This window comes from Macaca mulatta, chromosome 1, assembly GCF_049350105.2.
Source record: "Macaca mulatta isolate MMU2019108-1 chromosome 1, T2T-MMU8v2.0, whole genome shotgun sequence".
Taxonomy (NCBI): Eukaryota; Metazoa; Chordata; class Mammalia; order Primates; family Cercopithecidae; genus Macaca; species Macaca mulatta.
In genome coordinates, this window is record NC_133406.1 from 208,228,272 (window position 1) to 208,252,151 (window position 23,880).

At 43.7% G+C, this 23,880-nt stretch overlaps 1 protein-coding gene across 6 annotated transcripts in view; it reads left to right on the top strand.

Moving 5' to 3' along the window:
- Positions 1 to 23,880, top strand: part of ZBTB8OS (zinc finger and BTB domain containing 8 opposite strand) — a 46,421-nt gene that overhangs the window by 10,345 nt on the left and 12,196 nt on the right. For 2 of the 6 annotated variants that reach the window (XR_013404358.1, XM_077964550.1), the window contains exons 2-7: positions 8,701 to 8,725; positions 9,414 to 9,535; positions 9,765 to 9,847; positions 11,627 to 11,679; positions 16,480 to 16,516; positions 22,728 to 22,845. Coding sequence is in view for 5 of the 6 variants with exons in the window: in XM_077964550.1 (XP_077820676.1) it covers positions 8,701 to 8,725; positions 9,414 to 9,535; positions 9,765 to 9,847; positions 11,627 to 11,679; positions 16,480 to 16,516; positions 22,728 to 22,845 (438 nt within the window). In the remaining variant the exon portion in view is untranslated. Of the gene's footprint in view, positions 1 to 8,700; positions 8,726 to 9,413; positions 9,536 to 9,764; positions 9,848 to 11,626; positions 11,680 to 16,479; positions 16,517 to 21,555; positions 22,669 to 22,727; positions 22,846 to 23,880 lie in introns of those variants that run through there. The other 4 variants (XM_077964568.1, XM_077964564.1, XM_015134520.3 and 1 more) reach the window with 3 other exon arrangements.

A 23,880-nucleotide genomic window follows, 5' to 3' on the forward strand; every position in this document is an offset into this window, starting at 1 on the left:
TGAGGTTGGGAGTTCGAGGCCAGCCTGACCAATATGGAGAAACCCCATCTCTACTAAAAATACAAAATTAGCCCGGCATGGAGGCGCATCCCTGTAATCCCAGCTATTCAGTAGGCTGAGGCAGGAAAATTGCTTGAACCCAGGAGGCAGAGGTTTTGGTGAGCTGAGATCACTCCATTGCACTCCAGCCTGGGCAACAAGAGCAAAATCTGTCTCAAAAACAACTTGTGTAATTGAGTTGTGAGCTGAACTAGCTCCATTTTTCGTGGACCGCTTTCCTTGAAAGAATGAAAGACATGCTATTGTTATTCAGACTTGAGTATTTGGCTTGCTCTATCGCCCAGGCTGGAGGGCAGTGGCAGGATCTCGGCTTACTGCAAACTTGGCCTTCTAGGTTCAAGGGATTTTCCTGCCTTGGCCTCCTGATTAGCTGGGATTATAGGCCCCACCTCCACGCCCAGCTAATTTTTTTTTTTTTTTTTTTTTTGTATTTTTGTAGAGACAGGGTTTCACCATGTTGGCCAGGCTGGTCTTGAACTCCTGACCTCAGGTGATCCGCCCACCTTGGCGTCCCAAAGTGCTGGGATTATAGGCGTGGGCCACCGCGCCCGGCGGGCAGATATTTTCTTGAAAGTGAACAGTGATCTGTCACGTTAAGGAAAATAGCTGACAATATTTGTTGGTAATGATAAAATTCAAGGTTTCAAGTCCAATTAGAATTTTCAGGCCTGGTGAGCTAAATCCCAGCACTTTGGGAGGCCAAGGGGTATCGGGAGAACCCGCTCCCGATGTTTAACATGGGTTCTTTTCTATTTCCTAAGTGTCTCGGCTGGGTTGAGAAATAAAGGGAAAGAGCGTAAGAGAGAGAAACTTAAAGCTGGGTGTCCAGGGGAGACATCACGTGTCGGCAGGATCCGTGATGTTCCCCGAGCAGGAAAACCAGCTAGTTTTTACTAGGATTTTCTTTTTTTTTTTTTTTTTGAGACGGAGTCTCGCTCTGTCACCCAGGCTGGAGTGCAGTGGCCAGATCTCAGCTCACTGCAAGCTCCGCCTCCCGGGTTCCCACCATTCTCCTGCCTCAGCCTCCCGAGTAGCTGGGACCACAGGCGCCGCCACCTCGCCCGGCTAATTTTTTGTGTTTTTAGTAGAGACGGGGTTTCGCCGTGTTAGCCAGGATGGTCTCGATCTCCTGACCTCGTGATCCACCCGTCTCGGCCTCCCAAAGTGCTGGGATTACAGGCTTGAGCCACCGCGCCCGGCCTTTACTAGGATTTTCAAAAGGGGAGGGAGTGCATGAATCGGGTGTGGGTCACAGAGATCAGGGCGAGATCACAGCATCACAGGACCACCGGATGAGGTGAAATTAAAATTGCTAATGAAGTTTCGGGCACGCATTGTCATTGATAACGTCTTATCAGGAAACAGAGTTTGAGAGCAGATAACCTGTCTGACCACAATTTATTAGGTGAGAATTTTCTCATCCTGATAAGCCTGGGAGCACTATCGGAGACCGGGGCTTATTTCATCCCTTCGGCTTTGACCATAAAAAACGGGACGCCTTAAAAAGGGGCCGTCTATAGGCCTACCTTTGGGGCGCATTCTCTTTCTCAGGGATGTTCCTTGCTGAGAAAAAGAATTCAGCGATATTTCTCCTATTTGCTTATGAAAGAGGAGGAATATAGCTGTGTTCCTTCCGACTCACCAGCGGCCAGTTCAAAGTTACCTCTCTTGTTCCCTGAACATTATTGTTACCCTGTTCTTTTTTTAAGATGTCCAGATTTCATATTGTTGAAACACACATGCTCTACAAACAATTTGTCCAATTGATACAATCACAGGGTCCTGAGGCGACATTCATCCTCCTCAGTTTACAAAGAAGATGACAGGATTAAGAGAGTAAAGACAGACATAGGAAATCACAAGGGTGTTCATTGGGGAAGTGATAAGTGTCCATGAAATCTTCACAATTTATGTTCAGAGATTACAGTAAAGACAGGTGTAAGAAACTATAAAAGTATTAATTTGGGGAACTAATAAATGTCCATGAAATCTTCACAATTTATGTTCATCTGCCGCGGCTTCAGTTGGTCCCTCTATTCGGGGTCCCTGACTTCCCGCAACAAAGGGGGACAGATGGCTTGAGCCCATAAGTTCGAGACCAGCCTGGGCAATGTGGCAGAACCCTGTCTCTTACAAAACATTAATCAGGTGTGGTGGTGCGTGTCTGTAGTGCTTGCTACTTGGGAGACTTGAGGCGGAAGTATTACTTGGGCCTGGGAGGTCAAGGCTGCAGTGAGCTATGATTGTACCACTGCACTTCAACCTGGATGACAGAGTGAGACTCTATCTCAAAAAAGAAAACAAAAAGATTCATTCTAAGTGCATAATAGATCAATGGATTTTAATTTCACGGTATGGTAAGTTCATTGTTATGGTTATGGATTCCACATTTCAACTAATGTTGAAAAAACTACCATGTTTTGGCTGGGCGCTGTGGCTCATGTCTGTAATCCCAGCACTTTGGGAGGCCAAGAGGGGTGGATTGCCTGAGGTCAGGAGTTTGAGACCAGTCTGGCCAATGTGGTGAAACCCCGTCTCTACTAAAAATACAAAAAAAAAATTAGCCAGGCGTGGTGGCACGCGCCTGTAATCCCAGCTACTCGGGAGGCTGAGGCAGGGGAATTGCTTGAACCAGGGAGGTGGAGGTTGCAGTGAGCCAAGATTGCGCCACTGCACTCCAGCCTGGGCGACAGAACAAGACTCCGTCTCAAAAAAAAAAAAAAAAAAAAAAAACAAAACTACCATGTTTTGAGTTTTGGTATAATATAAAAAGAGACTATCCATAATTTTTTTTAAAGGCTAGTTAAGTAAAGCAGTGGGAGTGGAGAAGGAACAAAGAAATCTATAACTGGTTATAATGAATTAATTGTAAACATCACTGCACTTGGACCAGCCTATCCACAATTATTTGAAGAAGATATTACAATGCTCCTCTATTTTCCTTCTGCATATTTGTGAGGTTGGATTTTATTTATGCACTCCGACTAAATGAATATATTGCAAGACATTTAAAATATTTGAAAAAATGCAAAACAGTGCCAGTCTTCGCTAATTTTTTTATTAATAACTTTTATTTTTTTTTAGAGATGGGACCTTACTCTGTTGCCCACACTGGAGTGCAGCTCACTGTACTCTTAGCTCACTGCAGCCCAAGCTCCTCGGGTCAGGCAGCCCTCCCCATCTCAGCCTTCCAAGTAGCTGGGACTACAGGCATGCACTACGACACCTGGTTTTTTAAAAACTTTTTAAGAGATGGAGTCACACTATGTTGTCCAGGCTAGTCTTGAATGCCTGACCTCCATCTGTCCTCCTGCCTTAGCTTCTTCAGTTGCTGGGGTTACAGGCATGAGCCACCATGACCAGCTAAATTTTTTTAACCATGTAGTTACTTTTCATAAAAATATGCAAGGCCAGGATGGTGGTAAGCACTTGAGCCCAGGAGTACTACGATATATTGTACTATGGTTGTGCCTATGACTAGCCATAGGGAAGCTCCATCTTTTTTTTTTTTTTTTTTTTTTTTTTTGAGATGGAGTCTTTCTCTGTTGCCCAGACTGGAGTGCAGTGGCATGATCTTGGCTTACTGCAACCTCTACCTCCCAGGTTCAAGCAACTTTTCTGCCTCAGCCTTCCAAGTAGCTGGGACTACAGGCACACACTACCACGCCGGGCTAATTTTTGTATTTGTAGTAGAGACGGAGTTTCACCATGTTGGCCAGGATGGTCTCGAATTCCTGACCTCAAGTGATCCATCCACCTCAGCCTCCCAAAGTACTGGGATTACAGGCATAAGCCAATGCGCCTGGCCAGGAAACTCCATCTTTAAGATAAATAAATAAAATCAAAAAAATAAAAATACTCAAATTATGTTCAATAAAATGGGATTATTATCATTATTATTGTTATTTAGATGGAGTCTCACTCTGTCACCCAGGCTGGAGAGCAGTAGTGCGATCTCAACTCACTGCAACCTTTGCCACCTGGATTCAAGCGATTCTCATGCTTCAGCCTCCCAAGTAGCTGGGAGGGATTACAGCATTGTGCCACCATCCCCAGCTAATTTTTTGTATTTTTAGTAGAGATAGGGTTTCACCGTGTTGGCCAGGCTGTTCTCTAACTCCTAATTTCAGGTGAACCACCCACCTCGGCCTCCCAAAGTGCTGAGATTACAGTCGTGAGCCATCACACCCAGCCTATTGTTATTTTTAAATGAATTAATACATATTTTAAAATATTTTCACTTCAAATTTGCAGTGTGGTTAATAACCGATATAACACATATTAACAAAAGCTCTTTGGGGTCTTCAATAATTTTTAAGAGAATAAAGAATTCTGGGCTGGGTGTGGTGGCTCACGCCTGTAATCCCAGCATTTGGGAGGCTGAGGTGGGCGGATCACAAGGTCAAGAGATCGAGACCAGCCTGGCCAACATGGTGAAACCCCATCTCTACTGAAAATACAAAAATTAGCTGGGTGTGGTGGTGCACGCCTGTAGTCCCAGCTACTTGGGAGGCTAAGGCAGGAGAATCACTTGAACCTGGGAGGTGGAAGTTGCAGCGAGAATCTGTCTCAAAAAAAAAAAATAGGATTCTGGAGACTCCAGAATTTGAGAACCACTGCCCTATAGCATTGTATCACTGTCTTTTAAATTGATTTTTTTTTAATTGAAATATAATTTAGTCTGGGTGAGGTGGCTCAGGCCTGTAATCCCAGCACTTTGGGAAGCCGAGGTGGGTGGTTCACTTGAGATTAGGAGTTTTACCTGCCTGGCCAACATGGCAAAATCCCGTTTATACTTAAAAAATACAAAAAATTAGCCAGGCATAGTGGTGGATTCCTGTAATCCCAGATACTCAGGAGGTTGAGGTGGGAGAATCACTTGAACCTGGGAGGCAGAGGTTGCAGTGAGCCAAGATCACTCCACTGCACTCCAGCCTGGGCTACAGAGCGAGACTCTGTCTCCAAAAAAAAAAAAAAAAATATATATATATATATATATGTATATATATATATACACACACACACACGTTGTAACCGACACTCCATCCAATCTATAGAACATGTCCATCACCAGAGAAAGTTCCCTTTTGCTGTTTTCCAGTCAATCCTCCACTCCCTTTTCTTGAGAAAAACACTTGTGTTTTCTATCACCATAGCTTAATTTTGCCCATTTTAGTTTTCATATAGATAGAACCACATAGTTTAGATTCCTTTTTTTTTTTTTTTTTTTTTTTGAGGCGGAGTCTTGCTCTGTCACCCATGCTGGAGTGCGGTGGCGCAATCTCGGCTCACTGCAACCTCCGCCTCCCAGGTTCAAGCAGTTCTCCTTCCTCAGCTTCCTGAGTAGTTGGGACTACAGGTGTGCGCCACCACGCCCAGCTATTTTTATTTTTATTTTTATTTTGTATTATTAGTAAAGATGAGGTCTCACCATGTTGACTAGGCTGGTCTTGAACCCCTGACCTCGTGATGCACCCGCCTCGGCCTCCCCAAGTGCTGGGATTACAGGCGTGAGCCACCGCGCCCGGCCAGATTCTTTTATGTCTGGCTTCTTCACTCATGTCGAAGGTAAATACAACTGGACATTACTCAGAGCAGTGAAAACAGGTTTTATTTAATAACTACTGAGGGAAAAGAGCTGAGCTCCATTCTGATTTGTGTGGGGATGACCCCACATTTTAAAGGGAGAGGAGAGAGGGGAGCTTAATAGAGTCAGAGCAGTGAAAAAGTACAAAGAGTTAATCAATGTAAATGTGATTAGTCTAGCTGTGTCTGATAGCTGACAGTTATGGATATTAGGATTCTTTCCTCCCACAGAGGCTGGGAGACAAAGGCCCCATCCTTCCCATTGATTACATTTCAAAGGAATGGCCCTTGGGTTTTTGAGGAAGACATTTATAAGTAGTTAAGAGGCCGGGCGCGGTGGCTCAAGCCTGTAATCCCAGCACTTTGGGAGGCCGAGGCGGGCGGATCACGAGGTCAGGAGACCGAGACCATCCTGGCTAACACGGTGAAACCCCGTCTCTACTAAAAAAATACAAAAAGAAATTAGCCGGGCGTGGTGGCGGGCGCCTGTAGTCCCAGCTACTCCGGAGGCTGAGGCAGGAGAATGGCGTGAACCCGGGAGGCGGAGCTTGCAGTGAGCCGAGATCGCGCCACTGCACTCCAGTCTGGGCGACAGAGCGAGACTCCGTCTCAAAAAAAAAAAAAAAAAAAAAAAGTTGTTAAGAGATACATATTCACATTTGTAAGCCCTTCTTAGTACCTGCTCTAAGGAAATTTAGGGGCCTACATAAGGTGTTTGCTAGAACAAACATATTCTCCTGGCCATGATGCTCTTTCTCAGGCAGGCATTTTAATGAAGCACGGAGGGTTAGGTTCATCCTAGGGACCCGACCCTCTCCTTCCCCACTTTTTTTTTTTTTTCGTTTTTTGAGTTTTGTTCTTGTTGCCCAGGCTGGAATGCAGTGGCACGATCTTGGCTCACTGCAACCTCTACCTCCCGGGTTCAAGCGATTCTCCTGCCTCAGCCTCCTGAGTAGATGGGTTTACAGGTGCGCGCCACCAAGCCCAGCTAATTTTTTGTGTTTTAGTAGAGATGAGGTTTCATCATGTTGGCCAGGATGGTCTCTATCTCCTGACCTTGTGATCCACTCGCCTCGGCCTCCCGAAGTGCTGGGATTACAGGCATGAGCCACTGCGCCTGGCCTCAGGTTTTTTCTTTTAAGTGTAACCGCCTAATGGGTTCACTTTGCCCGCTGCCAAGACAGAGCCGATTCATCAAGATGGGAGAATTGCAATGGAGAAAGAGTAATTTATGCAGAGCTGGTTGTGCATGAGACCGGAGTTTTATTACTCAAATCAGTCTCCCCGAGCTTTCGGGGATCAGTTTTTAAAGACAATTTGACGGGTAGGGGCTTGGGAAGTGGATGCTACTAATTGGTCAGGTTGGAGATGGAATCACAGGGGATTGAAGTGCGTTTTTCTTGCTGTCTTCCTATGTGGGACGGCAAAACTGGTTGAGCCAGCTTTCCAGTTTGGGTGGTGTCAGCTGATCCATGGAGGGCAGGGTCTGCAAAATATCTCAAGTATTGATCTTAGGTTTTGCAATAGTGATGTTATCCACAGGAGCAATTTGGGGAGGTTCAGACTCTTGGAACTAGAGGCTACATGACCCTTAAACTCCAATTTCTAATCTTGTAGCTAATTTGTTAGTCCTTGAAAGGCATTCTGTTTGGTCCCCAGGCAAGAAGAGGGTCTTTTTGGGAAAGGGCTGTTATTGTTTCAGAGTCTAACCATGAACTGAATTCCTTCCCAAAGTTAGTTCGGCCCACCAGAAATGAACAAGGACAGCTTAAAGGTTAGAAGCAAGATGGAGTCAGTTAGGTCTGATTTCTTTCACTGTCATAATTTCCTCAGTTATAATTTTGCAAAGGCAGTTCCAAGTGAAGGAATCATATTAATGATCTCCAAGAATTCCTTCTAGCCATAATATTCTATGATCCTAAGTGGGAAGAATTGATGAAAGCCATGATGTGGACTAGGCGCAGTGGCTCACGCCTGTGATCCCAGCACTTTAGGAGGCTGAGGTGGGTGGATCACCTGAAGTCAAGAGTTCAAGGGCAGCCTGGCCAACATGGTGAAACCTCACCTCTACTAAAAGTACAAAAATTACCCAGGTGTGGTGGCATACGCCTGTAATACCAGCTACTCAGGAGGCTGAGGCAGGAGAATTGTTTGAACCCTGAAGGCAGAGGCTGCAGTGAGCCAAGATCGTGCTACTGTACTCCAGCCTGGATGACAGAGTGAAACTCCATCTAAAAAAAAAAAAAAGATATGGCTTAAGAATAGACTCTAAAAATGTTGAGAGGAGATATCCAATGGGAGTGTACTATGGTACCGTTTGTTACTTTCTGGTTTTCCTGTGGGAATATCCGGAAAAAGCTCGTATATTGTGGAGTTTATTTTCTTTTTTTTTTTTTTTTTTTTTTTTTTGAGACGGAGTCTCACGCTGTTGCCCAGGCTGGAGTGCAGTGGCGCGATCTCGGCTCACTGCAAGCTCCGCCTCCCGGGTTCCCGCCATTCTTCTGCCTCAGCCTCCTGAGTAGCTGGGACTATAGGTGCCCGCCACCGCGCCCGGCTAATTTTTTGTATTTTTAGTAGAGACAGGGTTTCACTGTGGTCTCGATCTCCTGACCTTGTGATCCGCCCGCCTCGGCCTCCCAAAGTGCTGGGATTACAGACTTGAGCCACCGCGCCCGGCCAATGTGTTTATTTTCTAAATTGATTTTACCTAGGATTAGGTTCACTGTAAAAGAAAAGGTGAGACAGAAACCCGGAATTTTATTTTATTTATTTATTTAATTTGAGATGGAGTCTTGCTCTGTTGCCCAGGCTAGAGTGCAGTGGCTCAATCTCAGCTCTCTGTCTCAAAAAAAAAAAAAAAAAAAAAGATTCCAACAAAGCAAAGCAATTAACTTTGTTGAGTAAATAGATAGCAAAAGGTGTGGATGGACTGGCCTACGTTTTCTTGCTCTTTAAAGATGATATTCCTAATAATAACGGACTAGAGTTATTTTGTGTGTGTGATTTGAGAGTGAAGTTTAGTGTCTTATAAGTGTTTTTCCCTCTCTCCCTCAGATTTGGATCATACAGCGGATGTCCAGTGAGTATAGTGGGAGTTCATTCCTTTGAAACCATGTCAATAGGAAGACTGAATGTTTTAATCTTGGTATCCCTATCTTTAATTTTTCCCCTCTCATTTTGGTTCCTACACAATATGAAAATCGTGGTTTAAAAGCACCCAGTTTTGCAGGGTTCAGTGGCTCAGTGAGCCAAGATCACACCACTGCACTCCAGCCTGGGTGACAGAGAGAGACCCCATCTCAAAAAATAAAAATAAGGCTGGGCACAGTGGCTCACGCCTATAATCCCAGCACTTTGGGAGGCTGAGGCAGACGGATCATGAGGTCAGGAGTTCGAGACCAGCCTGACCAACATGGTAAAACCCCGTCTCTACTAAAAATACAAAAATTAGCCAGGCGTGGTGGTGTGCGCCTGTAATCCCAGCTACTTGTGAGGCTGAGGCAGGAGAATCGCTTGAACCGAGGAGGCGGGGGTTGCAGTCACCCGAGATCGTACCACTGCACTCCAGCTTGGGCGACAGAGTGAGACTCAGTCTAAAAAACATAAATAAATAATAAAAATAAAAGCACCCAGTTGCAGTGCCATTAAATTGATTGAGGCCTTAAAATTTGTATTTATCATACTGAATTTATTTTGACTTTGCTTGCTATCAAGTTTTCTTTCTCACGGTGGATTATATTACACCGAGCATGAATATGCTTCTTTAGGTTACACGCGTGGGGAGATACTCTGGAGGAAGCATTCGAGCAATGTGCAATGGCCATGTTTGGTTACATGACAGATACTGGGACAGTGGAGCCCCTCCAAACAGTAGAAGTAGAAACCCAAGGTAAATGATTTATTCACAAGGAAGAAATTGTTATACAGTATTGTATACAATTGTGCAGTATTTTACATAATATGAGTATTATTTTCACAAAAAGAACCAGAAAATTAATGATGAGTCTTTTCTTTCTCTTTCAACTGACCTAGACATTTATTGCACTTTTAAATTCAAGTATGTTTTTAGAGACCAGAATTATTAAACATACTATTATGGCTGTTTTGATCCTGTGTAGGAGATGACTTACAGTCTCTTCTGTTTCACTTTTTGGATGAATGGCTTTATAAGTTCAGTGCTGATGAATTCTTCATACCCCGGGTAAGCAAAGGTTTTTCTTTTTTATTGAGCAAATGGATTCTTAGTTCATATTTTAAAATAGAACAGATGATTTAAAATAGGACATGTGAAACAAAACAAATCCATACAAATAAGACGATACTAATTTGCAGAAATCATAATGACCACGGGTACTTCCTGGTTAACCTGCATTTGCCTATGTGTGAACATTTTGTATTTAGATCTCATATATTTGTCACTAATCAGGATTGTGTGATAAAAAGGTACCTACAGTTTTCATGCACATTTTTTTCTGTTTTTGTTTTTGATAGAGACAGGGTGTTGCTATGTCACGGAGGCTGGTCTTGAACTCCTAGCCTCCAGCAATCCTCCTGTCTCAATTTTGCAAAGTGGTGGGACTACAGGTGTGAGCATTGCATGCAGCCTCATCCACACTTTTTATATGTCCCAAGTTTGAGCTATATTTATGTCCATCCATTGTTCCTTTTGTTCCATTTGAAATGTAGTAGCCCTGTCACATTGGCCTAAGTTAAACAATTGCAGCTTTTAGTTTTCCTTAACATGAAAAAAGGAAAAGCCAAATGGAGATTGCTTGCTGCTGTCATCCTTTAGAAGGGAACACATCTGCAATGTCATTGTTATTTAACAGAGATGGCACTCTCTGCTTTTATAATTCCTCCATTCTCTGCTTTACCAGCTTCACTGCTTATACTCACTCTATCAACTGACTCACTCACCCTACAGAGTTCAAGTGCCTACCAGTATTTTATTAGGCTCAGAGTGATTGAAATCCTATGTCCTCCTCCACCATATATCTATTTTCCCCCAGCGTTAAACAACAGCTTTTATTGAAGTGGCAGTGTACAGCAGCAGTGGAGGTACTGCCCCCTGCAGAGCAGGGCTACCCTATAGGCAGTGTGTCCAGAGTAGTCCTCTAACATATATCTTGCAGAGAAATTCTTTTGACTCATATTTTTGGATCTTACATCCTTCTAGAATGCCTCCCTTGAATATGTAAGAAAAAACTTATTTCCTTGAAATATATTTAATACTCAGCTTGGGCAACATGGCGAAACTCCCTCTCTGAAAACAAACAAACAAACAATAATAATCTGGTGGCACATGCCTGTGGTCCCATCTACTCCAGAAGCTGAGGTGGGAGGATTGCTTGAGCTTGGGAGGTGAAGGTTGCAGTGAGCCAAGATCATGCCAGGGCATTCCAGCCTGGGCAACAGAGCGAAACCTTGTCTCAAAAAAAACAAAAACTAAAAAACCCATATACATATATATCTCATTTGTTATCCTATTTAAGCTAATATTTTAATTTTCTTTGCTTCACAGAAGTTGTATGCTATTGTTTTCTAGAAAAGGTTGTAAAGGCCAGGCGTGGTGGCTCACGCCTGTAATCGCAGCACTTTGGGAAGCTGAGGTGGGTGGATCACCTGAGGTCAGGAGTTCAAGACCAGTCTGACCAATAAGGTGAAACCCCATCTCTACTAAAAATACAAAAAAAATGGATTGGCCGGGCGTGGTGGCAAGCACCTGTAGTCCCAGCTACTTGGCGGGCTGAGACAGGAGAATTGCTTGAACCTGGGAGGCGGATGTTGTAGTGAGCCGAGATCATGCCACTGCACTCCAGCCTGGGCGACAGAGTAAGACTCCGTCTCAGAAAAAAAAAAAAAAAAAAAGAGTTGTACAGGTTTTTAGTAGATGGTCCAAAAAAACAAAACAAAACAAAAAGATTTTTAGTAGATGGTCTATTATGAGCTTTTTTAATTAAAATTTTTTTTTCCTCTCTAGGAAGTGAAAGTACTTAGTATTGATCAAAGAAATTTCAAATTACGATCAATTGGGTAAGTTTTGAAAATCTTTTAAGTACCAAGTTAAAGTTATATTCTTCATTGAATTCAATGGGCAAGGAAACAGAGGGCCACTTGCAGATTGAGTTTTGTGGGATGCCTAAGGACTTGGAAGGACCAGAAACTTATCAAAATAAAGTTGATTTTAATTGTTAAATCTGATTCCCAATTTGTTGATTTTTAGGGAGAGAATACAAATAATTGCTAAATGGCACAGCATAAAGCCCAGCTTAGTGGATGGGAAACACTGACACATTTTTTTCTCATACATTCTCACTTTTAGACCTATTTAAATCAGTTCTTTCTACTAACAAATCGTACTTTTCTTTTCCTGCCAGAGTTTGCAAACAATTAGGTCACTTTGACTGGACTTGTCTCTCAGGTTTCTTTAGTCACTTAATTATATTTTTTAGGTTTTTAAATTTTTTTTTTTTAGATAACGTCTTGTTCTGTCACCCAGGCTGGAATACAGTGGTGCGGTCACGGCTCACTGCAGCTTCAGCCTCCTGGGCTCAAGGGATCCTCCCACCTCAGCCTCCTGAATAGCTGGGACCACCAAGTGCACCACTACGCCTGGCTGACTCTTTTGTTTTCTGAAGAGATGGGGTCTCCCCATGTTGCCCAGGCTGGTCTCAAACTCCTGGGCTCAGACTGTCCCCTGGCCTCAGCCTCCCAAAGTGCTGAGATAACAGGCATGAGCCACTGTTCCTGGCCCTCCTAGGTTACTTTTACATACAACTTTTAAATTTTATTTTCATTTATTTTTTATTTATTTGGTTTTTTTTGAGACAGAGTCTTGCTCTGTTGCTCAGGCTAGAGTGCAGTGGCGTGATCTCAGCTCACTGTAACCTCCACCTCCTGGGTTCAAGTGATTCTTCTGCCTCAGCTTCCCGAGTAGCTGAGATTATAGGCGCCTGCCACCATGCCCAGCTAATTTTTTGTATTTTTAGTATAGACAGTGTTTCACCATGTTGGCCAGACTGGTCTCAAACTCTTGACCTCAGGTGATCTGTCCACCTCGGCCCTCCCGAAGTGCTGAGATTACAGGCCTGAGCCACTGCGCCCGCCCTCATTTATTTTTTTAGAAATGGGTTCTCATTCACTATGTTGCCCAGGCGTCCTCCAACTCCTGGGCTCAAGTGATCCTCCTGTCTTGGCTTCCTGAGTAGCTGGGACAACAGGTGCACACCACCACACCTGGCTCAATTTAATTTATTGATTTATTTGAGACAGGGTCTTGCCCTGGCCCCCAGGCTGGAGTGCAGTAGTGTAATCATGGCTCACTGCAGCTTTGAACTCCTGGGCTCAAGTGATCTCCTTCCTTAGCCTCCCAAGTACCTGAAATTACAGGTGCGCACTACCGTGCCCAGCTAATTTGTTGTTGTTGTTGAGACAGAGTCTTGCTCTGTTGCCCAGGCTGGAGTGCGGTGCTGCAGTCTTGGCTCGATGCAACCTCTGCCTCCAGAGTTCAAGCGATTCTCCTGCCTTAGCCTCCTGAGTAGCTGGGATTACAGGCGCCTGCCACCATGCCTGGCTAATCTCAGCTAATTTTTTATTTTTTATAGAGATGGGGTCTTGCTGTGTTGCTAGGCTGGTCTCTAACTCCTGTGGCCCCATTTTATATTGAATTTCATTCACTTCTTCTTTGTAAAGTGAGATCTTTTATTATCTTCACCTCTGTGTTGTTGTTGTTGTTTAATGAGTAAAGAAACAGACTTGCTGGGGCCGGGCGCGGTGGCTCACGCCTGTAATCCCAGCACTTTGGGAGGCCGAGGCGGGCGGATCACAAGGTCAGGAGATCGAGACCACGGTGAAACCCCGTCTCTACTAAAAATACAAAAAATTAGCCGGGCGCGGTTGTGGGCGCCTGTAGTCCCAGCTACTCAGGAGGCTGAGGCAGGAGAATGGCGTGAACCCGGGAGGCGGAGCTTGCAGTGAGCCGAGATCGCGCCACTGCACTCCAGCCTGGGCGACAGAGCGAGACTCCGTCTCAAAAAAAAAAAAAAAAGAAACAGACTTGCTGGGTGCGGTGGCTCACGCCTATAATACCAGCCCTTTGGGAGGCCAAGGCGGACGGATCACGAGGTCAAGAGATTGAGGCCATCCTAGTCAACATGGTGGAACCCCATCCCTACTAAAAATACAAAAATTAGCCAGGCGTGGTGGTGGGCACCTGTGACCTGAACTACTCAAGAGGCTGAGGCAGGAGAATCGCTTGAACCCAGGAGGTGGAGGTTGCAGTGAGCCAAGATCGTGCCTCTGCACTCCAGCCTGGCAACAGAGCGAGACTCCGGCTCAAAAAAAAAAAAAAGAAACAAGCTTGTCCAAAAGTACTAGCTAATATGTGTTTGAACAGAATTTTAAAACTTTGCTCTTTCTACTACACCACGTTGTGATCTTCAGTCACATTAGTGTCAAAGGCAGAGAGGAGACTGATCCCAAGTTCTAAATTACTTTTCTAGGGCCTTCTATATACAGATCATGGATACTTTTAGAAAAGTTGTAAAGTGCAAACCAAGTTTGGAGCGTATTATAGAGTCTAGTATTTTGCCTTTGGTACTCAGACTTGCTTTCTGCAATGGGAGGTATTATTTAATTAGTTTTTTTTTTTTTCTTTTTTGTTTCGTTTTTGTTGTTTTTGTTTTGAGAGAGGGTTTTGCTTTGTCTCTCAGCCTGGAGTGCAGTGGCATGATCATGGCTCACTACAACCGTGACCTTTTGGGCTCAAGCAGCCCTCCTACTTCAACCTCCCATGTAGCTAGGACTACAGACATATGCCACCATGCCTGGCTAATTATTATTATTATTTTTTAAACATTTTTTGTAGAGACAGGGTCTCACTACATTTCCCAGGCTGGTCTCTAACTCCTGAGCTCAAGCTATCTTCCTACCTCAGTCTCCCAAAGTGCCGAAATTACAGGTGTGAGCCACTGCACCCAGCCTACTTTAGTTTCATAACTCTGAGGATAGTAAAAATTTTGAATATGTTACTACTCTGTTTTGAAACAATATTTATTAAACAATGTTTATTGAGATTCCACCATAGGTACACTATATTGGGGCACATTTATTTTGAGATCAACTATCAACCTTTTTTAAAGTTTTTTTTTTTTTTTTTTTTTGAGACAGAGTCTTGCTCTGTCGCCCAGGCTGGGGTGCAGTGGCCGGATCTCAGCTCACTGCAAGCTCCGCCTCCCGGGTTTAGACCATTCTCCTGCCTCAGCCTCCCGAGTAGCTGGGACTACAGGCGCCCGCCACCTCGCCCGGCTAGTTTTTTGTATTTTTTAGTAGAGACGGGGTTTCACCGTGTTAGCCAGGATGGTCTCGATCTCCTGACCTCGTGATCCGCCCGTCTCGGCCTCCCAAAGTGCTGGGATTACAGGCTTGAGCCACCGCGCCCGGCCAAAGGTTTTTAAATTAATTTTTTTGTTTGTTTTTTAGACAGTCTCACTCTGTTGCCCAGGCTGGGAGTACAATGGCATGATCTTGGTTCACTGCAATGTCCGCCTCCCAGATTGAAACCATTCTTGTGCCTCAGCCTCCCGAGTAGGTGGGGCCACAGGCACATACCACCATGCCTGCCTAATTTTTGTATTTTTAGTAGAGACGAGGTCTCACCATGTTGGCCAGGCTGGTTTTGAACTCCTGGATTCACCTACCTCTGCCTCTCAAAGTGCTGGGATTACAGGTGGGAGCCACCATAATTAAATTTTTTTTTTTTTTTGAGACAGAGTCTCGCTCTGTTGCCCAGGCTGGAGTGCAGTGGCATGATCTCAGCTCACTGCAATCTCTGCCTCCTGGGTTCAAGCGATTCTCTTGCCTCAGCTTCCTGAGTAGTTCAGATTACAGGTGCCCACTACCATGCCTGGCTAATTTTTGTATTTTTAGTAGAGACGGAGTTTCACCATGTTGGCCAGGCTGGTCTTGAACTCCTGACCTCAGGTGATCTTCCCGCCTTCGCCACCTAAAGTACTGGGATTACAGGTATGAGCCACAGTGTATGACCTTCTTCGTTTTGCTCTGTTGCCTAGGCTGGAGTACAGTGGCGTGATCTCAGCTCACTGCAACCTCTGCCTCTTGGGTTGAAGCGATTACCTGCCTCAGCCTCCCAAGTAGCTGGGATTACAGACATGTGCCACCACACCTGGCTAATTTTGTATTTTTAGTAGAGACAGGGTTTCTCCATGTTGGTCAGGCTGGTCTCGATCTCCTGACCTCAGGTGATCCACCCACCTCAGTCTCCCAAAGTGCTGGGATTACAGGCGTGAGCCACCATGCCCAGCCTGTAATTAAAAATTTCTTTTGAGGCAGAGTGTTGCCCTGACACCCAGCCTAGAGTGCAGTGGTGCAATCACAGCTCACTGCAGCCTTGACTTCTGGGCTCAAGCAATCTTCCTGCCTCCTCCTCTTGAGTGGCTAGGACCACAGGCATGTGTCACCACACCCAACCAATTTTTTTTTTTTTTTTTAATTTTATGTACAGATGAGGTCTCCCTATGTTGCTCAGGCTGTTCTCAAACTCCTGGGCTCAAGCGATCCTCCCTTTGGCCTCCCAAAGTGCCAGGATTATAGGTGTGAGCCACCACGCCCGGCCTTAACTATCAACCTTGAGAGCAAATAATGACCACTGCGCACAGGTCCCTCAACAGCTGTATCTTCTGACACATCAAAGTGAAACAACAGCTCCCTGACCCCACCTGTCTCTTTTGGCTTTCTAGCATGTTAACCACATTTACAAGGCTTATATATAAAGAGAGAACAAATCTTAATCATGTTTTAATTTGTATTCTCAAGGTGGGGAGAAGAATTTTCATTGTCCAAGCACCCTCAGGTATGTTTTAAAATCCAGTCATTAAGAACATGAAAAATTTCCTTACTATAAAGTTCATGTATGTGACAGTCAACTTCAGTTAGTTCTAACTGGTGTAAAGTGATAAGTTTTTCTCAAAGTTCTCTGACCTGTCTGGATGTATTTTGTTAAAATACTGTGATTATACACACCTGATTTAGTGGATGAGTAGTCAGCATTGGGTTCTAGGGTCAGGTTTGTTCAGATTATTGTGGGATTTGAAATTCCCTTTGCCTTTTTGACCTTTGATTTCTTCTCCTATAATAAAGATGTTGGACTAGATGTTCTTTATTGTACCTTATACTTTCTGTGTGTCTCTAGATTCTGTATTTGCCGACCTGTATGGCGTCACTCTATGATAGGAAATCTATTGGAATAGGAGTTGGCAGGTTTTTTTTTCTGTAAAATGAACAGAAAATGAATGTTTTAAGATTTGTGGGCCAAGAATGACAGAAGAGCAGCTACTCAGTGCTTCTGTTGTAGAACCAAAGCAGCCATAGATAATACTTAAATGAATGAGTTCACTTGTATTCTAGTAAAACTTTTTTATGCCCATTGAAATTTGAATTTCTTACCATTTTCAAATGTAACAAAATGTCATTGTTTTGATTTTCCCCCCCAACCATTTAAAAATGTAAAAATCAGACCAGGCACGGTGGCTCAGACCTGTAATCCCAGCACTTTGGGAGGCCAAGGCAGGCAGATCGCTTGTGGTCAGGAGTTTGAGACCAGCCTGGCCAATATAGTGAAACCTAGCCTCTACTAAAAATACAAAAATTAGCTGGGCGTGGTGGCACGCACCTGTAATCCTAGCTGCTCAGGAGGCTGAGGCAGGAGAATCACTTGAACCTGGGTGGCAGAGGTTGCAGTGAGCTGAGATCATGCCACTGCACTCCAGCCTGGGTGACAGAGCAAGACTGGTCTCAAAAAAATAAAATAAAAATAAATAAATACAGATATAAATATCACTCTTACTTTATGGGACTGTAGAAAAAGAGGCGATTTGGCCTGTGAGCTATATATATTTTGCTGACCCCTGTGTTTAGGCCAGATACAGTCATAGGTCACTTAACTACTGGGATACATTCTGAGAAATGCATCTTTAGGTGATTACGTCATTGTGCAAACATCATAGAGTGTACTTACACAAACCTAGATGGTATAACCTATGCTATATGGTATAGCCTATCGCTCCTAGGCTACGAACCTGTACAACATGTTACTATACTGAATACTATGGGCAGTTGTTACACATTGGTAAATATTTGTGTGTTTATATTTCTAAATACCAAAAAAAGGTATAGTAAAAATACAGTATTATAGGCTGGGTGTGGTGGCTCACGCCTGTAATCCCAACACTTTGGGAGGCCGAGGTGTGAATCACCTGAGGTCAGGAGTTGGAGACTAGCCTGGCCAACTTGGTGAAACCCTGTCTCTACTAAAAATACAAAAATTAGCTGGGTGTGGTGGTGGGTGCCTGTAATCCCAGCTATGTGGGAGGCTGAGGCAGGAGATTGAACCTGGGAGGCGGAGGTTGCAGTGAGCGGAGATCATGCCCTAGCACTCCAGCCTGGGCAACAAGAGTGAAATACCGTCTCAAAAAAAAAAAAAAAAAGGTATTATAATCTTCTCAGACCACCATCATATATGCAGTTAATCATTAACCAAAATGTTGTTATGCAGCACAAAACTGTATTCTAAATTCATACTTGCCATTGGAAGTATTCAGAATGAATCATGAGCAAATTAATTTCATTTACTCCTAAGAGTTTTTGTTTATGTGAGACAGTGCCTTGCTATGTTGCCCAGGCTGATCTGAAACTCCTAGGCTCAAGCAATCCCCCCACTTCAGTCTCCTGAATAGCTGAGCTTATAGGTACATACCACCAATTCCAGCTTGGTACTCCTAACAGTTTTTTTTTTTTTTTTTTTTTTTTTGAGACGGAGTCTCATGCTATTGCCCAATCTGGAGTGCAGTGGCACGATCTCGGCTCACTGCAACCTTTGCCTCCCAGGTTCAAGCAATTCTCCTGCCTCAGCTTCCCGAGTAGCTGGGATTACAGGCACATGCCACCATACCTGGATAAGTTTTTGTATTTTTAGTAGAGATGGGGTTTCACCATGTTGGCCAGGCTAGTCTCGAACTCCTGACCTCGGGTGATTCACCTGCCTCAGCCTCCCAAAGGAGGCATGAGCCATCACGCCCAGCCAACAGTTTTTATTATTTCTTTTTTTCGAGACAGTCTCACCCTGTCACCCAGGAGGGAGTGCAGTGACACAATCTCTGCTTACTTCACCCTCCCCCTCCTGGGTTCAAGGGCTTCTCGTGTCTCAGCCTCCCGAGTAGCTGGGATTACAGGCGCATGCAACTATGCCCGACTAATTTTTGTATTTTAGTAGAGATGGGGTTTCACCATGTTGGCCGGGCTGGTTTCAAACTCCCGACCTCAGGTGATCTACCCACCTCGGCCACCCAAAGTGCTGGGATTATAGGCGTGAGCCACCGCACCTAGCTACTTCCTATTTTTTGAATGAATGAATAATCAAATAACTTTTTTTTGTGAGATAGAATCTCACTCTGTTGCCCAGGCTGGAGTGCAGTAGCGCAATCTCAGCTCACTGCAACCTCCGCCTGCCAGGTTCAAGTGATTCTCCTGTCTTAGCCTCCTGAATAGCTGGGATTACAGGTGCACGCCACCACGCCCTGCTAATTTTTGTATTTTTAGTAGAGGCGGGGTTTCACCATGTTGGTCAGGCTGGTCTCAAACACCTGACTTCAGGTGATCCGCCTGCCTTGGCCTCCCAAAGTGCTGGGATTACAGGCATGAGCCACTGTGCCCAGCCAATCAAACAACTTTTCAAAACCAAAAGGAATATTTTACAAATAGCTTATTAAAACATCTGGTTCCTGGAATATTTCTTGGTTTAAAAATACCTTCCTGGTTTTAATATTGTCTTTACCTTCTCTCCATGAATCCATATTCCATTCATCCATGAGTTTATGCATGCATTCAGCAAATGTTGAATCAAGTGCCTCTAGTGTTTCAGACATTTTTTTACGCACTCAAGGTAGAAATGTAATAGGATAAGTGAAGTCTCTGCCCTCACTGAGTTTAAAACGTAGTGGAATAAGTGAGCCAGACAAACATGTAAACACATAATTTCAGATAGTGACCAGTGCCATCAGGATAAGGCAAGAGAGATAAGTGAGCATAAATATGGAAGAACTTTCCAGGTGAAGAAACAGGTGTAAAGGCCCTGAAATGAGATAGGTTGTGTTCACGGAACAGCAAGCTGGAGCTGAGAGTGAAGGTGTAATAGTAGCAGATAAGGTTGTAGAGATAGGGCCACAGCCTCTTTGGTAAAATTTGGTAAGGCGGGTATAGGATCGAATACTCATGTATAGAAGTTGGCCTTCTGATGGGAGCAGGGACAAGCCATTCATTGCAGCCAGGGAGGCTAAGGTGAGTACAGATACAGCATGATGGTAGATTTGGTGGTAGGAAGATGCGTCAGTTCTTACTGAGTTGCTCTTACTTTCTCTAGGAAGCACAATTGATTCAGAGTGAGAATGAGGGAGGAATGATCACTAGAGGAGAAGGGAAAGAATTGTCTCAGAGAGTGAAAAAGGGAATTTATTGGTAATTGTAAGATTTTACTGCAAGTGCTGAATTCCTGTTTGAGATGTGTAGACATACACTCAGGGTGATACCAATTAGCATGGTGTGTGCTGCCATAAGCAGACAGTTGAACTTGAATTAGGTTGTGGTTTTGCCAGGTGATTGTGGCAGAGGAGAAAAAGCAGCGGCACTGCCACTTATATCCTTCTGTGAAATCTTCCTTTTTTTGTGTGGTGTACAGCTAGCAAATGTCATTTACGTATTGCTGGATACATTTTATGGTGCACAGAATTACTGTAGATTCCTTTTGGAGCTGGAAAGAACCTAAGAGAACATCTAATTCTGTGGTCTTAAACTGGGGCAGGGTTGGGCAGTGTCATGTATCAGAGACGTGTGGAGAGCTTTTGACCTGGGAAAGTGTATCTTACTCTTCAGCTAGACTTGGAAAGAGAAGAGTCCCAAGAGGTGAAGTGAGTGTTGGCAGCTGAGGAAAAGAGAATAGGTTGAGTTCCTAAGGCCTAGGTCAGAGTATAAGGAGGTGGTTTGGGTTTCAGAAGGAGCCCCGAGCCAAATAGTAGAAAAGCTTGTGTTGTTTGATTCAACCCATTTTTTTTTTTTTAATCATCCTCAAAAGCTTTTTACTTTTTTTCTTTCCAACTTTTATTTTTAGGTTCATGGGGTGCACATGCAAGTTTGTTACATGGGTACATTGCATGTTGTGGAGGTTTAGTGTACAGATAATTTTTCACCCAGGTAATCAGCGTAATACCTGATAGGCAGTTTTTCAATCAGCAGACCCGGTGTCTTGTTTCCCTCTTTGTGTTCATGTGTACTCAATGTTTGTGTCCCTCTTAAATATATGGAAACGTGGTATTGGTTTTCTGTTCCTGCACGAATTCACTTAGGATTATGGCCTCCAGCTCCATCCATGTTGTTGCAAAGGACATGATCTCATTCTTTTTTATGGCTGTGTAGTATTCCATGGTGTATATGTATCACATTTTCTTTATCCAGTCTACCATTGATGGGCATGTGGGTTGATTCTGTGTCTTTGCTATTGTGAATAGTACTGCAGTGAACATACCTATGGATGTGTCTTTATGTGATTTAACCCATTTTATCAATGAAAAACTGATGTCCAGATAGGCCAGACAATTTCTATACCCAGCTGGAAACAAAGCCAGGATTAGAGTTCCATGTCCCAACTCCGTTGTGCGTGTGTTGCCTCTCATTTTTCTTGGATCCCTGTATACTATGCTAATTTCATAACGAATTGTTTCATGTGAGTTTTTCATTTTCAAAATACCAAAATTTTTACTTTCTGCCAATTGTTGCTAGAATTAATGATTATGATTTCAATATCCTATTTTCCTATTTTTTTTTCTCTAACCCCAACTTTAGGGAACAGAAGTCAAAGCAATAACATATTCAGCAATGCAGGTGTATGACGAAGAGAAGCCAGAAGTTTTTGTGATCATTGACATTTAAGACACCAAAAAAGAAAAGACTCCTATGAATAACTGCTTTTTTTTTTCCTTTTTTTCCTTTTGAGAAGACACTATGAATTAAATTCTACAGCGTCTTTTGATACGTGGAAATTTGTAGAACAGAAATGTTTTAGTTAAAATGTGACTTTCAGAAAGGGAAAATCAGGGTACAGCCTTAGTCTGTGTTCCCCAAATAATCAGACTTTAAAGAATTCTTCAATCCCCAAGGGACAGTTATGGTCCTTTGATTCTCTGCTGTGGCAGTAGGTGCCTCATGCCCTTTCAGTGCAATGCAAGCCCTCCAGCCTCACCCCCGCGAGGATGTCAGCAGCAGCCTGAGGCTAAATCCAGGTTGAAAAAAGAGTAACTTGAAAAAATATATTTGCACACACAGAATTTTGTTTTTCTTCCAAGTTGGTTAAGACATATATTTTCTTTCTTTCTTTTTTGTTTTTGAGTTGGTCTTGCTCTGTAGCCCAGGCTGAAGCGCAGTGGCATGATCTCGGCTCACTTCAAGCTCCGCCTCCTGAGTTCACGTCATTCTCCTGCCTCAGCCTTATAGGTAGCTGGGACTATAGGCGCCCGCCACCATGCCCAGCTAATTTTTGTATTTTTAGTAGAGACGGTTTCACCGTGTTAGCCAGGATGGTCTCCATCTCCTGACCTCATGATTCACCCCCCTTGGCCTCCCAAAGTGCTGAGATTACAGGCATAAGCCACTGCGCCTGGCTACAAGACATATATTTTCTATATGTACATCAAGGGAGGTTGTGTTTTAGGTTGCTATAGGACAGGTATCCTGTATTCCAGTTGGTTTTTATAGAGAAACAATTAGACTTCTCTAGATAGAGCCCTGATTTTCTCTTACGCTTTCACTTTTTTAAAAGCACTGATGATATTTCCTATTTTCTCATAAGAAAACGTCAATACTATGCCTTACAAAGAGGCTTTTCCTTCTAATGTAGAATTTTATTTGAAAGTGAGTATATGTGTATAACTAGAGAATAAAAGGAGAATTTTTGAAAAATTTATTTATTGTTGTTGTTTAACTACCTAAGTTATTCGTCCTTTTTTTTTTTGAGACAGGATCTTGTTCTGTCTCCCAGGCTGGAATGCAGTGGTGCAATCATAGCTTACTGTGACCTCAAACTGCTGGGCTCAAGCAGTCCTTCCAACTCAGCCTCCCAAATAGCTGGAACTACAGGTATGCACCACCATACCTGGCTAAGTTTTAAAATTTTTTTGTAGAGATGCGGTCTCACTATGTTGTCTTGAACTGGTCTTGAACTCCTGGGCTCAAGTGATCTACCTTGGCCTCCCAAAGTGCTGGGATTACAGGTGTGAGCCACTGCACCTGGCCTAACTATTTGTCTTTAAGGAGACATGAGGCCAGGAAAACAACCTTAAAATGATCTGAACTCTTAAAGTAGAAGACTTTTTATAAATGAAATTTAGTTTGATTCACAACTTTTTTCTTGTTTCTATTGATACAGGTACTATCTTTTGGGATCAAGAGTTTGCAAAATTGCTATTTATTCACAAGAACATAAAAAAATTGCCACTGGGTGGTGCTGAATATCCTCACAGTATGGCAAACTTGAACTAAAAGGAACGGATTAGCAACTATTTTTCTATGAGTGTTTAACAGAAAATAGGGTTAATGAAAGCCAGGCACAGTGTGGCTCACACCTGTAATCCCAGCACTTTGGGAGGCTGAGGCAGGTGGATCACCTGAGATCAGGAGTTCAGCCCAGCCTGGCCAACATGGCAAAACCCTATCTCTACTAAAAATACAAAATATTAGCCTGGTGTGGTGGCAGGCGCCTGTTATCCCAGCTACTTGAAAGCCTGAGGCAATGAGAATCGCTTGAACCCAGGAGGTGGAGGTTGCAGTGAGCTGAGATTGTGCCACTGAATTGCAGCTTAGGTGACAGGGTGAGACTCCATCTTAAAACAGAAAAAGAAAATAGGGTTAATGAAGAATAGGCCAAGAGCCTGTGGTTTGAAAAGCAGCTCTTCAAATGAATATATAGCAGGAACACTGGGTAGTGCTTTTTAACCTTCTTTGTACTCAGGCACCTTTTACAGATTTGAATTGTAACTCTTCAAGCCAAAAACATCCCTCAGAACCCTTTTGTTTTTTTGAGACGGAGTCTGGCTCTGTCGCCCAGGCTGGAGTGCAGTGGCGCGGTCTCGGCTCACTGCAAGCTCTGCCTCCCAGGTTCACGCCATTCTCCTG